Below are 18,386 nucleotides of genomic sequence, written 5' to 3'. Positions count from 1 at the left end.
TCACAGTTGGTACATCAGGTAAAGCAGATAAAATTCTCAGATGAACTAAAGAGGTTAACCAGGAGACAGAGCTAAGTGTCTGTCAACCTCAGTTGTTTTCTTCTGTTTCTATTGGTCTGTGATTCTATTAAAATTAATTCTGTTTATTATTCACAGATTTCTTAATAAGAAAAAATACATGAAATAAAGTATCACTGAGAGTGAGCTGACAGTAATTTAATCAGTTTCAAAGCAAGCAGAAAATGGTGCTGCCTTCTACATCGCATATATCAAAACTATCTCACACTTAGCAGTAACACCATCGCTTTAATAAATCACTAGGTTGGTACCCAACCTACAGATCTCACTCATCATTTTCTCACTAGTCCTTTCAAATTAAAAATACCATGAGGAATAAATACTGAAGACTGTCAGGGATTCCATAGATTAACTTTGAAATATAAAATAATATTTTTTAAAAAGTTTAGCAAAGGGATAGACATTAAAATTAAAATTTACATTTTAATGTAAACCCTCATCATTTGTTTTCCTATTCAGGCCTAACTCATGCTAGGGGCAACTTTCTCTAACATTCCAGGGTTAACTGCAAGTTTAAGTTCTGTTTCATAATTAAAAACTTTACATCCTGCTCCCCATGAAGCAAAGAAAATTTAAAGTTATGATTGTTGGTTTTCAACAGAACTACATATACCATGTAAAAAATATTAAACATATCAATTAAAGTCTGCTTTTTCCTTTTGTAGACACAAGGAACGATTCTTCCTGCTCCAAATTTTAACCCTATAATGGATGCCCAGTTGCTAGGAGGAGCCCTACAGGGAATTAGTGAGTATCTTGACCAATTCTAACACCAATTTCCTCTTTCTCAGAAAGCCCCCATAAAACAACAAGCATTAGGCAAAATAAAAACTCATAAAATTAAGTGTCACCACCTGTCTGCAGATTCTTCAAGGAATCACAGTAAGTCACACTGATGATGTCCAAATAAAACATTTGCATTTGCAGGAACTATGAATTGATCAAGATTAATCTAAAATCCATACCAACACTTACAGTAATGAACACTTCATTGAGAAAACAAGAAAAAGAAAACAGAATTCTGTGTTACATCACTAGAGTGAGGGCCAAGAAATGAAAATATTTTAGTTGTCACTTCAACAAATAACTGCTACCAAGGTCTGCTAAGTCTCTTAATCAGTCATAAGTAATAAAAATAAATGGAGTAGAAAGTTTAAAGAATTCATTATCTTTGCAATTTTTGCTTTCAGTGTTTGTTCCAAAAACCTTTTGTTCACAAAAACATTTTTCTCTGTTCAGATTTTTGTATTTTCCTGTTTAACCTTGTTGGTATTGCTGAGGGTCAAAATACTGATCGATTTTTTTACTATCTTAAATGTTTTCCTCACTTTAAAACTGTTTTCTGTATCAGAGCTTTCATACCCCTTGGGTTTTTCACAAGATTGTACAGCACCAAATCACTCATTCTGGTTTCAGTTTCTTTAATGAAAATGTGAGGACTCAGACTTAATGTCGAATGAACCACAATAAGCATTATTCATCAAGGGGGATCTGAAGTATCTTTATGATTAAATTGGCTACAGGTGAAAAGCTTTAAATATCTTCCTGCGCTTCAAACCGTACTTTTAAGGTAATGTTGCTAACATGAAAATATAGAGATTATATTCTTCATTTAATACTCTAAGTACAAGCAAATTAACCTTAATTTTAATCTTCCTATCAAAGTACATGGAACAAAGTTGTGATTTAAAGGACAATTGACAAAATAAACGGTTCAGCTTCAGAGGAGATAAAGTCACCATATCCTTTACAGGCACTGACACTCTGACTCTCAGTCCTGCACATGGCATTAATTCTTATGAGCATGTTCAGTCACATATGTTGTCCCACTGATACCAGTAGTACTACACAAGTGAATAAAGATTTATGTTTATGTTTTATAATATCTCCTAGATCTGGATCCTTCTCAGTTTTTACTATAGAAATGATATAAGCTGTAAAGATTCCTAGTTATAACTATTTTCTGAAAAGTAAAAAGAAACCATTATGTACAGTATCCCAACCCTTAGGATGCAAAAGCAATTTTAAAATTATGAAATAATTTTCTGAATGTGCTAATAATATTATTTTTCATAAACAATAGTACTGATTCATTATAGGAGTTTACTAGTATGCTCTAGCTATCAAGCACACCACCATAGGTAACCTTCAATAAAATGCCCTTGGAAATGGGGAAAAATACTATTTTTTAAAACTTCATAACTTACTTTATACTGTTCCTCTGAAATTATAACTTTGAGTTTTTCAACAAATGGTCTAACAGCAATTTTTCGTCCCCATAAAAGAGATGCCTAATTCTCAAATGACAATTTAATCAATATTAACAGAACACACAAGTATGACTTCCAAGGCTCTGCCACAAATCCTGCTACTGGGCCTAGATCTGACTGTATGAAAGCCCATATCTCTTTTACTGATGCTTTCAAATCCATTGAGCTTCTGAGAGGTGATGATGCAACTGATAATAACAGACTGCTTCACTTTTTGATGGTATTACACCAGCAAGTGCAAGATACACAAGCACGGTAAATAAAACTGATGTTGGTAAATACTAGTGGGATATTATTCTCTTGATCAGTTTTTTCAAGAAATTAGTATAATGCTTTTAAACAAAACACGAACGATCACAAATATAAGTAAATAACACCAGGTTGTTAATTGAGAGTCTGTGTTGTTTCCTTTTCAGATTGTGAAAAAGATGTGTTGATTGATATCCTAACTCAGCGTTGCAACTCACAGCGGCTCATGATTGCTGAGGCATACAGAGACATGTACAGCAGGGTACGACAGAAGCACTTTGTACTTTCATTCTTTCTTTCTCTCCTGCCTCCTGTGCAGCTGTCAGCCCTTCTCTCAGGTCAGTCACTGGAACCACAAGCCTGTCAGACAGCTGGCTGGCACAACACGTTGACACACAACTTTGCTCGTTGGCTATTGATACCTCTGACGGTATCAGATTGTCATTTCTACAGAAGTATGTCTGCCACACACAGAGTTAGAAAAGGACAGGGAAAGTTCCTTCTTCTACAGTCCATTCTACTCTATTGACCAACCTAAAATTTCTGAACAGACTTATTTCTTCCTTTATGTGCTTTTGGGAGGTTATGAAATACATTTTTCAAGTTTTGAATAAATAATAAAATAGTATTGTAACCAAAGAAAAACACCATACAGAGAGTTACAGGCTTTTTATCTTACTTACATAATGATTAATTTTCACATCCCAAGCACTGACATTTTCACACCTTGATCCATATAATTCCATCTATACACTAAGGGCAATACTCATCTGAGCTGCTTAATGTTAAAGTTATGAATCTTTGAAAGGTGTTTAAAAAATTTTGACATAAAAAGTTACTTTTTAAAAAAATGTATTTTATCCATATTTACTGTATATAACAATGTAAATTTTGTTATACGGGTTCTTAAACATACACAGAGATAGATATCCTCCTCCTAGAACTGGAGGAAAAAGAGCTGGGTTTAAACTGTGTAGTGGGTTGATCCTGTGTTGCTACTCATCTCCAGGAGATCAATGACTTTATTTGGACTGTTAGAAAAAATCAAAAACACAATAATTGTGATATTTTAGATGTAGCCTTGAATGGACAAGTATGTTTTATAGAGACCATAAAAGAACAATAACTGAATCACAGCTATCCACCTTCCAAAGACTGTGACAATGATGGAAATCAGTGCACATAAATTATTAAAATTGTTTTTTCTGTTATGAGGTATTTATTAGGTTACCATCACACATGCAAACCATACAAGTTCAGTGTTTATCCATGCAATATTTCTCACTGAGTTTTAATCCTACTTATGGAAAACTAAAGTATGTCAAGCTACCCAAAGGTGCCTGTGATGTGAAGCACCCAAGCCCATTCTTTCCAAGTGTTCATTTATCTCCTTCATCACTGGACAGTCCTTCTCTACTCCATCCATAGCAGCTGGCTGGTTTGTTTTAATCTTTTCTCTAGAGTGTATGAACTGTACCACTTTAGCAAGGGAAAATATTTAAAAGATTCGTATCATGTTTTTAATTTCTGCTCTCTGATATATGAAGATGATATAGAGATAACACAGTATTGCAATAAAGAATTGGCAAATGTCCTTCAGGAATGCAGGTATTTCATGTTCATGGAGAACAATTATTGACTTGCTCGCCACTGATCTAATTGGTTTTCCTTTTCAAATGAAAAATAAAAATATAAACAAATCAATAAATCCCCATGAAAACATATCACCTTTAAATTCATACCTCTTTCAGCCATATGAGTAAACCTGAAGTGGTATTAAGCCAGTGGACACAGACCAAAAGATCTAGAAGAAAGAAAAAAGCCAAATAAAACCTCAGATGTCCTTTTTAAGAATCTCAGTCTCTAAGTCTATGAATAATAATAGAAGGGAAAGGCAAACAAACTTTTCATATTCCAGCAATTGGCTACAGAGTATTCTAAAATTCATGGAACATACTACAATATACCCACAATTTTAATTCAAATGAATTCATTAAGCACCAGGTACACTTTACAATGCAAGATACATCATGATAGTCTCGACAGTTTGAAAAAAAAACCCCAGCAAGAACATGATACATCTTACCTTGAGTTGCTCCAGTTTGCGCTTTGGAAGATAATTTAGCACACACAGCATTTCCCTGGCTGTAATTTGTCCTACTGGTTATATTGCATTGAGCAAATGCACCATTTGGTAGTCCCAGTTTATGAGTGGTAAACACGTCAGGACAGAGAAGAGACATGGCAAGGCAACAGCAGTTTTAACCTTCTCAGTTCAATTTATGGTAAACCTGTTGGTCCAATCCTCTGCCCTCTTTATTTCATTTCAGTCTGCTCAATATGGTAGCCACTATGCCCATTCATTAGACAAATGTAAACTGGGACACATTAGGAGAGAAATATGAAAAAAAAGAATAAAAAACCCCTGAACTAGCTGCTTGATTCAGACATACAGAGAAGTTTTAAGATTCCTTCTTACAATTAGCCTTCAAGGATTTCTTACAGCAAAGATGATTAGGAAATTTAAATAATGACAACTTAGAGTTGTCTTTTCTTATTTTCAGTACTTCACTTCCCTTAGCTCTGATTGCAGGAGTAATTTTTAAGTAGCATCCATTTGTATTATTAATCCATTTTCCCACAGGCATGTTATCAGAAGTAAAACGTCTTAATGAATTAATTTCTACTCCCTGTGTGATTTAGTGGTTGTCAAATGAATCTAAAATGCATTCACTGGAGACTGTGTATGTTTCTTTGTCATAAATTTAATTTTTACTGTGCATATGTCATCCTTCACTGCTATTGTAGCTATTAAATAAATTATATTCAGAAATGTATCAAAATAAAAGTACAGGCCTGAAAAAATACAGCTCTGGAAACATAATAGTGTATATCATGGGAACAGTTTCTGGCATGCTTTTCAATTCAGACACAGACCAGAACATATCTGACAGGTGTCTAGTGCTGCACAGAAAACACTAAAGAAAAAAAAACTGCACAAGTGTCCTCAATCAGAAACAAGAAACATCAATAGTAAGCTAACAAGCTTTTGGCATTTGCAGTATTTTGAAGGATGCTACCAGGAATGGGGAGAATGGGGAGGAAACTCTGTTCCATTACTCAGCTACCTCGCAAGAAAGAACTGAGAAACATGAGAGGGGGGAAAGACGGGTTCCTTATTATTAATCCAGCATCTATCAAAAGTAGTGAATTCAGTTTGAATGTAAAATATACCTGAATTGAAGCACATAACCTTCCAGCAATCCAAAGACAATAATTTATGTACTAGGAGCAATACAGATGATTTTTTAAAATTATTCAGATGGTAACACTGAAAAAAGCACAAGAAATCACTTTTGTTTTATGAGATTCATCTTCCAAAGGCACTTACCTCTCTTGGATTCGCACAGGGAATATGTTAAGGGAAGCTACAGACACTCTGCTGTGATATTCAGTTTTCCAAGACTTTAAGTAATAGTTACACTTAAACATCTGCATTTTCTTCTCTGTTCTAATGAACTGAAAACCAACAATCCATTGTGGTCTACTGGCTTGTGCATCTATACTCATCTTGCCCATACCAGTATAACAAGAATGTACTATTTAAAAGAATAATTTTTTACTTAATCTTAGCTGGAATTCATCTTTAACAGTTTATCCTTAATCATTTGAAGAGAAAAGCACCAATAATTTTTTAAGATGTCTTAATAGAGTGTGATTATTGAGATAATCCTGTCTGTGCATTTTCTTTTTCTTTTCAAGGATCTAATAACAGACCTAAAAGAGAATCTCTCTCATCACTTCAAAGAAGTTATGGTTGGCTTGATGTATCCACCTGCCTCCTATGATGCCCACGAGCTTTGGCATGCCTTGAAGGTAATCTTCATATTCAGAACTGCTTAGAGTTGCAGTCATTAATTAGAGTACTAAACGTACATTAAATAATTTTTTTACATTTGATTGGTGGATAAACTACCGAAAGTTAGTACACTGGAGTAGTGTACTATTGCATAGTCCACTAGTCATCAGAAATACAGTGCTATTTCAAGTTTATTCATTGGTATGCTAAAACCAGCATAAATAATATCCTTGACATGTAACAAATACAAGCCATATAACACCCATGGTAATCTCAGTAAATGAAGAAATATGTATACAGGGAAATGTAAGGTGCCGTTTTTGCAGGCATTTATGTATGTTACAAACCAAATTTATTTCCACAGCCAGTGCCATGCACTAAGGCTCCACCTCCCAAAAGACCAATACTTCTTTAGCAGAACATGTCTTTGCATAAACACTTACAAATTGCTCTGTGACAAAGCAATGATAACTCCACTGAAACAGAACTGATTTCCCATTTTGAAGAAAATATTTCCTTTTCTTCCCAGGATCTGAGACTTCAATCCTCACACAACTGAAGTTTTGAAACAAACAAAAACATTTTTTCAAATATCAGGTCATTAAATGGTGAAATTCATTCCTACAGGGCACTGTGGAGCCCAAAAACACAAATCAGTTCATAAAGGACTTCAATAAATTCTTTGAAAACAGGCTGACTGTTGGCTATTGAAAATACTAATCCTTTTCAGGAAATTCCTAAATTGCCAACTCCTAAAAGACAGGAAGGCATATCAGAGTTCAACACTGTTTTCCTTTTCCTTCTATGAATATTTGCTACTGTCTGCTGTCACAAGTAAGACACAGATTACAAGACTTTGGGCAAGATGATCTATCTCACCAATTTTGAGAATTCTGTCCCCCTCCCCCCCCCAAAAAAAAAAAAGTTAACTGCTTTTTCTTGTTCTTCAGACATTTAAATCAATGCACTCTTTAGAACTACTGTTTTGTCTTTATTATAGTTGGCATTAGAAGGATTGTGAAATACCATTGCTAACAAAGGAATCATGTCTTTCATTAACATTATTGATAATATTGCCAAAGTTTATTTTTTCCTAAATATGGATCAAACTTGAACTTTCTTACAGTAGTCTATCTTGATCTGGATTCTTATGGCCAAGGTAAAAAAAAACAGGCCATGCGTATCTATGAGCGCTAATGTTCTCCCATTATCCCAAACGCAGAATACTCATTAACACTATCCATGTGCATATCAAAAGCAGCATATGGACCACATCTTATGTCAACTAAAGTTTATAAAATTAATTCAAACCCTGTGGGAAAATACAGTGATTTGCAGAACTGCATGAATGGCCACGGTGCTTTCCTTTAATACCAAGTTCTATGCTAGACATTACAGACTGTAGAGTTCCTAAATAAATTTTTAAATAAAAGGAAGAAGATAGAAGACCAACATAATAGCTGTGCTCATGTCTACTTCAGATTTCCTGAATACTTGCTAGGGATGTATGCTGAATTTTTGCATCTGATTTCTTTCAGCTAACCATAATTCTTACTTAAGCTCTAAAATTATTCCCATTATGTTTCTGTCAACACTAGTCTTGCTTCATTTCCCACTTGGTAATGTACATGCTGAACTTCAGATTAAGTAGAAATATATATTAAGTACAGGGTTTTACTACAAAAGTAATTTAAACAGGTAGATTATGCAAACGTACACTCTTCAGAGACTGCTATTATTTTGTTATTTCTGATAAGGACAGCATTGCTTTCTTCTAAAAATTGAGGTTTCTACTACACAACATCTTTTCATATTTACTTCTTTCCATACAGGGAGTAGACATAGAAGAAAAATGTCTAATTGACATATTAGCCTCAAGATCAAATATGGAGATCTTCCAGATGAAAGAAGCCTACCTAATGCGTAAGGTTTTTTAACAAGTGTACAGTAGCAGTTGTACTATGTGTGTTGTGGAGGTATTAGCACACATGAAGGACCAGAACTACAAAAACAACCCCTCAGTACTGACTGGTTCCCTTCCACATCCCCTCCCATTAACTGTGTACAAAAGGCTGATGCAATGTGGTGGGTGAGCAGGTGAGGGGGAACAGTGGCTGAGGGCCCCCAGCAGGGCCAGACAGACGTGCCAGCCCCACAGCCAGGTCCTTGTAGAAGCTGCCCAGGTTACAGTGGAATAGACACAATAGAAAATGGACAAGTATTTGAAGCCTATTTATCCTTTATCTGATAATCTTCACTTGTACTATTCGGAGCATGCTCATTTGTGATTTAGATTATATGTTTTTGGCTTAACCTAGAATATAATACTGATCTTCAACAAGATATTGATTCTGAGACGTCAGGTCACTTCAGAGATACACTCATGAACCTTGCTCAGGTACTGTAAAAACAAGAATTGTGACTTACATTTCTAAAAGATTCATAATGACTTTTGATAGTATTTGATAAGCTTTACATTTTAAGGTGACTGTGATTAAAGCTAGTTCAATAGGGCTGCACTTTTGAACAAGAGACAGGAGGGAAGCTGATGAGGAAGAGAAATGGAATTTCTTCATCTACTCTTAGATTTTGGCTATCAGATGGAGACAAAGGTAAACAGATTATTTTATAAAGTCCTCTTGGTATTCAACTGCTGCCCCTTTGCTCCATATGTCTCATCTCAAAAGGAGCCTACTTGCATGTACAAATGTGATTGTCATTTTTAAAAGCATGTGTTTTCTCTGTTATCAGAATATACCATAAACCAGTCAAACATTATGTGAAAGTAGAGATATATTCACATTTGACTAAGAAATACAGAACTAAAGAGTTCACTGCTTAAAATACAATGCTCTTAGTGCTATTGTATAGGCTAAATCACAAAATGCTTGCACAGAGGCAAAGAAGTGTCACTTTTACACACCAACTTTTGCAGTTTCACCAGTCTGTAATTTATACAACAAAGTTGTCATCCTCTTCAGATCATAAGCTCCCATTCTCATTGTAGCCACTGTGCTCATTATCTTTAAAATCTTTTGTAAACCAGAGTAACAAATAATGACAAAAAGGCCACCAGGGGATAACGGCATACATAAGATGCATCTGTATTTTTATATACATGCATGTCTGGGGAAAAACTTCTTACACAAATTTAAAATAATAGGAGGCTTCACTGAGGTGAAAAAGACAGATGTTTCAAAAGTAGAAGCTATAAACAGGAAATATTTTTTTCTAATGCTGGATGTTTTTTCCCTAATAATGAAAATTCTTTCTGGCTTAAAAATGAAGAGCTAGAGGTTAAGCAACATCACCTCTCATAATTATTAAAGCCATGGGACATACTTTACCTGTCAAATGAACCAAATTTAAAATAATCTCAGATTATACATTACTAGTCCTTATTTTCTTATACCCCAGATATTGATAAAGAGGCCTAAAATCAGCAATTTCTTAGCCAACAAAATCTGCTATTTCTCTCAAGATAAGGAAGAGCTGCAGGAAATCTCAACTTTACTCAGTTATACTGTATACTTCTGAAGATTGTTAGTCGAATCACTCATGCTTGGATATGATCTTATATTAAAACTCAGTTTTATTTCATTAAAACATACCCTTTCTAGATCTATAACCATGCAACATTTCCAATGCATCTTTTAATGATTTTTTGCAGAAACCCTTTGCTTTGATTTCTATTAAATCTTGGGATTGATGACACACATCAGACTACCGAGAGAAGTAAACACGCTCCACATATGCAGAGCAAACTGTTCAATTGCTATAGTATTGTATTTATGGTTTTCATGTTCAGCGTGAGGCAGCTAAGAGGTTATAGGGTATGGTCCTTCCTAAAGAAATTAACAGAGTAATGAGTTTCAAAATCAGGCTAGTTAATATTCTAGTCTGAGACAAACAGATTTTATTCTAATTCTCTTTTTTTGGGTATTAATTGAAATAAGATAATTTTCTACAATTTAAAACATAATTATACATATGTTACTGGAGAAATTGGGCATTTGATTCATGTAGAGTACTACTAAAGTTATTTTATTGTTCACTTCCCTGTCTTTATTCCCTTATTTTCTTGTGTATGTAATTTTATGCAGTCATTCCATCATAATTCACTTCAAATAATTTATCTTACTACTAGAAATTTCACTGCGTGAAATTCTCACCATTTAATTAAAATGTAAACTATCATTTTTAACAAAAAAGAACTACAAATAAGTAATTTTACAAGCTGACAGCCAATATCTAATTTTAATTCTCCACATATAAGGTAACAAGACTGTAAATTTTAAACTTAATTGCTTCAAACACTTTTATTAAGGCAGTAATTACATGAGCTTCAGATTCTTAAGAGTTCTGCAACTAAGGCTGATTTGTATCCTTACAAGATGACTACGGTTAAAAAAGCAATTCCAAAAGTAGTGTGCTCGTCTCTTTTTCTGACTATGTAATTCAGATCATAGTGTGTTTACTAAAGAAGTTAGCTTGTTTTGTGTAACTGAAAAGCTATTAAATGTATGGGAAAATTAGAATTATTCTTTTGTGGTTTGTGTATCAAAGCTGTCAAACAATTTCCTAGTCTTGGATCTTCATTTTAGACAATGATTATGAGCAAGCAAAATCTCCATTATTTGGTGAGCTTGCTCCTATGGTTTGTGCAGGAAGAAAAAAACATTGAGAAAAGATTCTTCTGGTAATACGCATATTGATAAGAACTAATCAGTGAATGGCAAATGTAACTCCTATCCTTGTTTTCCCCTCGGAGTTACATATTAGAGTAAACAATATAACATCCATAATTCTGAAAATGGTGGTGGGATTGTGATGGTCAGGTAAAAGCTCATTTAAAATAGGACTAAAATTGGACAGGTTTATCCACTTTCCCCACTTTTTCCTCTCACAAGACTGCTTACCATTCCAGAGTTCCTCTTATTAAAGAAAATTAAGACATAAAATAATGTGACAACTTGAAGATATTTTCTACATTTGCAAATTCAACCATGCAACATACTGATCCAACCTAAAAGCCTATATATGTTATCTCAAGAAATTCAACATAGCTTCATATACAGAGAACTTTATATTCCTACAGTGGTTTACGATTTAACTTTTGAAGAAAATGTATCCCTTTTTTTCCTCAGGGAACAAGGATGGAAGGATATGCTGACCCTTCTACAGCTGCTCAGGATGCAATGGTAAATATGCTCAGATGTGACGTTCTCAAACATTTAAAAAAAAAAAAAAAAAAGCTGAAAAGTGATTTAGGACGTACTTAAAGTATTTTTATAATAATTTTTTAATAATATTTTTTATAAGTTTTTTCCCTTTTTCTGATATATTAGATTCTATGGGAAGCATGTCAGCAGAAGACAGGCGAACACAAAAACATGCTGCAAATGATTCTCTGCAACAGGAGTCACCAGCAGTTGTGGATGGGTAATCCAGCAGTTCAGCTGTTTGAATATAGAGTGGAAAGGAAAAATGTGGCTTGCTAAGAAAGTCATGCTTTGCATACCAAGACAGTCAGTGTGCAGCAGGACATTAGCCTGAAACCTAAGTGTGAACTGTTGGACCTCTCAGACTCCCACTGATGTTAATGGGAATTTGGAAGTAATGCAAAACCGAACTTTGCCTGATGACTACTGACGGCTGTCGACAGAACAGACAGGCATCAGGATGCCTAATAAGCCAGAGAAGAATGCATGACCAAAAAAAGGCAAATACTACAGGTGCACTGAGTCTACACATGACATAACAGGAGGAGGGAGATTTTTCTTAACTATTTTTTCATTTTCTCTAAGCAACTCTTAGGAGGGAAAACACCTTGGGAGAGCTGGATGGAGTGTTTTCAAGAAATGTTTGCATGTGAAAATACATTACTGTGTTGAAGCTTTTCCCCAGAAGTTTCATAGAAATTTTTGATGGGAGCACTTCTGTGTTGACATCTGCTCTCCCATAATGAACATAAACACAGAAACATAAGGGCCATTTTTATTTAAAACAGAAAATCAGACATAACTACAGATTGCAAGAAATTTATGTGAGCTCATCCAAATCTTCCATTGTAGAAAAGAATACTATTGTATCCGGTGACAAGTTCGAGTTTCTGCTCTGCAGTGGAAAAAGTCTGTCTGCTGACAAGTTTATCACTGTGCAGCCAGTTGTATTTCTTATGTCAGCTTCCAACAGTAGCATAGAACTACTTTGCTATCATGGATCAACAAATTCATTCAGCTGATGATGACAGGATTAACATACCTGCTCTATGTTCTGCTCTCTCCCTGAGATTTGAGGGCTCTGCCTGTACAGTAGTCCTCCATAAGTTTTGTAGTCAGCAGAAAAAAAAGTTCCTCTTTTTTTTTGGGAAAGCACACCCTGTATGTTTGCAAGTCTGGATACCTGCATGATGCAGCGAGAGTGCATGTCATGCAAGTCCTGGCTTCTTGCCACAATCCATGAATCTCGCCAGTTTTAGCCAAGCCAAGCAAGGAAGCCGTCTTACTAGTGATGTTCTTACAAGTTTCATGAACAGATGTTGCTAGATATGCGGCATGCATTCGTTTTGTACTGTAGACTGAAGAATGTCCTGGAAGTCAGGTTTCAGGCTACTCATTTAGGTTGCCTGACCTGGGGAACATAAACATAATGAAACACTGAGAATAATAAGGGGGAAAAATAAACTCAATAGTTATAGTACTGGGGAGAAGCAAGGAAAAAAAAACAAAATAGCAAGTTGATTATTAATGAACTAGAATAAAACAAGAATTTTTTTCCCCCCCAAGTTTTCCAGGAGTTCCAAAATATCTCTGGGCAAGATATAGTAGATGCCATTAATGAATGTTACGATGGATACTTTCAAGAATTACTGGTTGCAATAGGTAATGTAAAGATATTGTTTTCGCTAGCAGAAATCTCTTAATAAATATCTAGTATATTATCTCTTGTGGATTAACAATATTATTTCTCTGATATTTTATCCCCTTTAATCTCCTATATTGTGCAATAAAATTTTCAGAGATAATTAGAATATTTTAACCACTTTCCCATGTTTGTGTAAATCTAAAAATGTATCCATGCAGCAATAGCTTCTGACTGAGCAGAACTAGTATCTACTTTACTTGCTAATAAATTTTGTGTGATTAATGATAACTGCATTTCCAACTGATTTTACACATATTAAATAACCAGCTATGTTTTCAAGACTTTGGTGGTATACAAACAAATTTCAAGCTTTATATATATTTGTCCTTCATTTATAGAATAGGGATAAAAATATTTCTACAAATAGGACATGTGAGTGTATTCACTGATATTTAATAGGCCTGCCAATGCAATAGCAACCCAAAACAAGTTACCAAACTTTTAAAGTTATAAATATAGTTATATTAGTGAATATTGGTAGCTTAATTTTAAGCTGAGGCATGGACAGCACTACCCAGCTTTATATTTCAAGGAGCCAAAAGAAATTATTTTATAATCATCTTCTGTTTACCTGTTGCAATTCTTCTCTCCTAGTTCTCTGCATTCGTGACAAGCCTTCCTACTTTGCTTACAGGCTTTATAATGCAATTCATGTAAGTAGTCATTTTTCTCCACATGTCATAAAAAGAAGCTTCCCTATTTTTTTTTCTTTGTTTGATTATTCTTAAACAAGTACTTACAAATCAGTCTCTTCAATCTTTAAGGTGTGATTGCATGTTTTAAAACTGTTGGTACCTACATTAATTTCAAAGCAGTAGTGCCTAAGCAACAGTTAGAATTCAGCAGTAAAAGTAAAAGGTTAACTACTTAGATACCTTCAAAAATATCTGTCTGGTAACTGTCAACTGTTTTTTAATTGAACACTTTTTTCCTATGGATGGTAACTCCTCCTGCTGTGCAGAACTCAATGTGCCTTTTTCTTACTATGTAAGTTTTTGTCTCTAGAGATTTAATAATTAAATTTTGTCTCTAGAGATTTAATAAGATTAAATAAGATATTTTTGGCTAAAAATTAAATAATAAATTAATGTTACATAAAGACAAATGGTCATATTTCTTTGTAGGACTTCATGCATATTCTTTTATTTTTTGTGAAAGCGCCAATTTATTTTTACTATTTTTATTGCCACTAGATGTCCCCATTCTTCACACAAGTACATTATGAAAATTTATTTAGAAACAGTTACAATATTGATGCCTTAAGAGGCCTCCTAGACACAGAGACTGGACAGGAGTAAAAGAATAAAATAGGTATTTATTTGAAAGGCCTTCAAAGGTACCCCCTGGGGAGCCAGAGGCTATTGCCAAGATGGACCCCAAGATGGATGACAGGTCACGAGTTCTTCACACATTTATAGGTTTGGTTCATTTGCATATCAGGGTTAATTCTCCAATTAAAGCTTCAGTTCAATGATGTAAGTTCCCCTCTGCTTGTCCTCCTTAGAAGCTCTTTGGATTATACTTTTTGGGCCTAGGATGGTGTGGGTGACCTTGGAGTGCAGGCCCGGAGAGGCTTTTGTTATGTCTACCCAGCCTGAGAAAGCAGAAACCAACAGGCCCCAAGAAACTACAGGGTTGCACTCTAAGCAGTACAGGATTTGAAAAACACAAAGGTCAAGATCTAAGGCATCAATATAACAGATCTGAACACATGCTATGTAAATTCTAAATCTATGGTTAAAAATCTCACTTAATTCACATGAGGCAGCAGCTGTTGTGAAATAGATTACTGGCCTCATTATAGTTTGAATGGACTCCACAACAAGAGCCACAACTGCTACCCACAAACTGAATTCCTAAGAATACTGACAGAAGTTCACCAGAATTTCCTTTTTTAAAAGTTTCAGTGCATGGATAAATCACTTGCATATGGGGACCCCTTGTTATTCAGTAACATGAATTCTATTATTTGAGTACATGAAACCTCTCTAGGATAAAACCCTTACATGCTTAGACTCCTTTAAAGTCTAGGATACCTTTATGGATATATCTTATGTACCCTATATACTTATATATCCTACACGGGTAGATCTTGTCTTTATCTATTAAACATTAATAGGAGCATACACAGATGGGCAAACACATATTGTTCAACTGTCAAGTTTCCTCTCATCTTCTTTTTTCATCGTAGGACTTTGGGTTTCACAATAAAACAGTTATTAGGATTCTCATAGCCAGGAGTGAGATTGACTTGATGAACATACGACAGCGATACAAAGAGAGATACGGGAAATCACTCTTCCATGACATTAAAGTAAGTTTTCACAAACTTTTGCATATATTCAGCACTGGTATCACACAGACTGTGCCCCTCTGTTTAACCATTTGGTTTAAAACAAAACAAACCAAAAAGCAAGGTGTAAAAACAATAGCGCATTTTCAGTGCCTCAGTTTGATTTGAGCAAGTGAGCAGTGAATTCTCAACTCACTCTCTGTGATTTTATCCCTCCCCAATGCAAGATGTGTATATAAGCAGGGCACGACAGTGTGCTCTGAACAAGAGTTTGCATGAATGATTTCTACACTATTTGATAACATCTTATTTCATGTTGACCTGTAAGGCTAGGTGATATCACTTTTGTGCAAAAATGAGATAAATATCTGGTTTTATCCTTGTGCTTAGGTAGTACCTTCACAAACCCTGTTCCTCTCCTACTCCTGGTTTGTATCTTAAAACAAAACTTTGAAACTGTTTAATTGTACAAAAAAATTATTCTTGCTAGGACACTACCTTTTTTATGTCACTATAATCCAACTGCAAGATGTGCAGCAACTGTACAAAACCGCTCATGAATTTTTGGTATTGAACTTGAGGATTAATAAACAGATTAGATCCAGCCTTTCAAAGGTAGATTATCTCTAGGTGCCCGAGCAACTGAGCAAAGGCCATGGAAAGTGAAATTTAAAATATCTCTGCCTAGAACCCTTATGAAAAAAGTGCAGTGTTTTACAAAACCTTATAATAGTCTAGTCCTTGTCACACACCAAGAAAAGAAAAAAATCAGAAAATGTATAGTCACAGAAAAGTTGATTTTTTTTTTCCTTGCAGCATTTTGCTTCAGGGCATTATGAGAGCGCTTTACTTGCTATCTGTGCTGGTGATACAGAAGATTACTAAGAAGATGAACTCTGAAGGCTGTGCAAACCTATTTTAAATAGAAATTGAAACTGTGCAATGCACTAACTGTAAAAGATTCCTATTTTACATAATAGAACAGAAAAATTAGTACTGTCATATTTGCTAATATTAAATCTTTCTTGAGACAGGAAAAAATGTTGGCAGGAACAAGGTTTTATCCCTAGTTCTAATTAATATTTCTGGTTTTATGATTAATGTAAATTAATGGAGCAAGTGGTAAAATTACTCCATGTAAGCATTTGTTTATCATTTAGTGTCCCAACATCCCAAACATTTATTGACAGGCTCTGGAAGAATTTATTTACTTCCACATTGGAGAGAAAAAAAATATTTTGCTTTATTTATTTCAGCAAGAAGATTTCCTCCCTTAAGGATTTTTTTCTCCTTTTTCCTACTTCTTATATCTCATATTTTATGCTATTGAACATTATTGTTTTAGTTACTACCAGACTAAGCATCTGCCCCCATCTATTATCAGTCACTCACCAGAGTGCTTTTGTATTCTCTTTCATTTAGCTCGTATACTCAATGGCATTTCCCCTATTCTGTTTGAAACAAAAGTAAAAATTAGAATCAAGTACTCCATCCAGTCCAGTGCCATGTGCTGGAAAACCTGGAAGGTGAAGCACTACTTAGCTTTAAGCAATGTTCCAGTGGATTAAACTCTGAATTTCGTTTTTACTTATCTCATTTTAACCATTAATTGAATACTGACCTCCGGAGCATGGAGGTATACCCAGGATGCCCTAGGTGATTAAATTCAAGAACTGACTGCTATTGGGTAACATTGCACCTCCGAGAAAGGCTGAAGGAGGCGGCGCTCCCTGGAATACCCGTGAACGATCTGAGACAGCATCTGGTCACAGCAGCACCCACGGCAGCGAGGAAAGGCAGCAGAGCCCGACCCCGAGTCCCCGCCCCAAAGGAAAACGTGACGCTGCTTTTAAGTACCCCGGGTCTATTCAGGGCAGCCTGTCCGTGTATACCACCTGTCAGCCTCTTACGGAAATAGAAGTGAGGGGAAGTGTGGTAATGTTCACTCAAGTATCTGCTTTTCTCCCGCCGCTACAAGGTGTCCAACTGGACACAGACCTTCTGCATGTTTTTAGAGAGGCACTTTCTGCAGCTGCAGTCCGTGTGACTGAATAAAGCACTGCTACAGAAAGGTACAAATACGTGGTTGCTTTTGTGCACCTGTCGCTTCCCTCAGCCTCTGGATATAACACTAATTACAGCCTATCTGATTTCTTTGCAAATACTGATATGCTGTTACAAATATATTGATTTATAATAAACTTAAAATTTCTTTCCAATCTCTCCTGAGTTTGACTCATTTCCAAACACTTCGGGCAGATAATAAAATTCTTAAGACAGAACTTTGGGAGGAATGGTTCTGGGAGTAAAAATAAACAAAAGGGGGGGGGGAGGATTTGAAGGGGGAGAAGGAGAATGAGCTGAGCACCGTCCCAATTGCTCAGCACCAACGTAATTCTAACGGAAAATATGTTCTGATTTTGCAACGGTAGCTGGAGGTAGCTCCCAACAGCCGTACCTCGGCACTGTGGAGTCACTTCGTTTTAACTCTGCACGTTTGCAGAAATTAACAACGACACTCCTCTCGACTGCAAACGCGCCGAGGTCCCACTGCTTCCCACAGAACACGGTCCGGAGCTCCCCTCACGGCACGTGAGGCGGCACTTCCGCACACAGCCCGGCACAAAATGGCGGCGGCGGCGCTAGGACCGCGCGGGCGCCACGGCGCGCGGGCGCTCACGCGCCAGGCAGGAGGCAGGACCCAAAATGC

General features: G+C 35.7%; 2 protein-coding genes across 2 annotated transcripts in view; both read left to right on the top strand.

Annotated features, from left to right (window-relative positions):
- Positions 1-749: 749 nt before the first annotated feature.
- ANXA10 (annexin A10) lies at positions 750-17,892 on the top strand. The gene is made up of 11 exons (XM_017740608.1): positions 750-825; positions 2,765-2,859; positions 6,360-6,473; positions 8,289-8,379; positions 8,775-8,854; positions 11,604-11,657; positions 11,805-11,898; positions 13,245-13,340; positions 13,978-14,036; positions 15,575-15,697; positions 16,493-17,892. The coding sequence occupies exons 1-11, from the start codon at positions 786-788 to the stop codon at positions 16,559-16,561; spliced, it is 915 nt and encodes a 304-aa protein (XP_017596097.1). The 5' UTR covers positions 750-785; the 3' UTR covers positions 16,562-17,892.
- Positions 17,893-18,303: 411 nt separating this feature from the next.
- Positions 18,304-18,386, top strand: part of LOC103620011 — a 12,406-nt gene continuing 12,323 nt past the window's right edge. Inside the window, exon 1 of the mRNA XM_008638596.2 lies at positions 18,304-18,363. Coding sequence (XP_008636818.1) covers positions 18,304-18,363 — 60 coding nt within the window. The remainder of the gene's footprint in view (positions 18,364-18,386) is intronic.

Source organism: Corvus brachyrhynchos, unplaced genomic scaffold (assembly GCF_000691975.1).
Source record: "Corvus brachyrhynchos isolate BGI_N302 unplaced genomic scaffold, ASM69197v1 scaffold178, whole genome shotgun sequence".
In the NCBI taxonomy this organism is placed as follows: domain Eukaryota; kingdom Metazoa; phylum Chordata; class Aves; order Passeriformes; family Corvidae; genus Corvus; species Corvus brachyrhynchos.
This window is presented reverse-complemented; position numbering and strand designations above follow the sequence as displayed.

Excerpts from the sequence above, each read along its gene's own strand:
- ANXA10 (XM_017740608.1), top strand. The coding sequence starts at position 786 with ATGGATGCCCAGTTGCTAGGAGGAGCCCTACAGGGAATTA. Across the intron at positions 11,899-13,244 it reads TCACCAGCAGTTGTGGATGG|TTTTCCAGGAGTTCCAAAAT; the intron begins GTAATCCAGCAG and ends TTCCCCCCCAAG. Across the intron at positions 14,037-15,574 it reads GGCTTTATAATGCAATTCAT|GACTTTGGGTTTCACAATAA; the intron begins GTAAGTAGTCAT and ends TTTTCATCGTAG.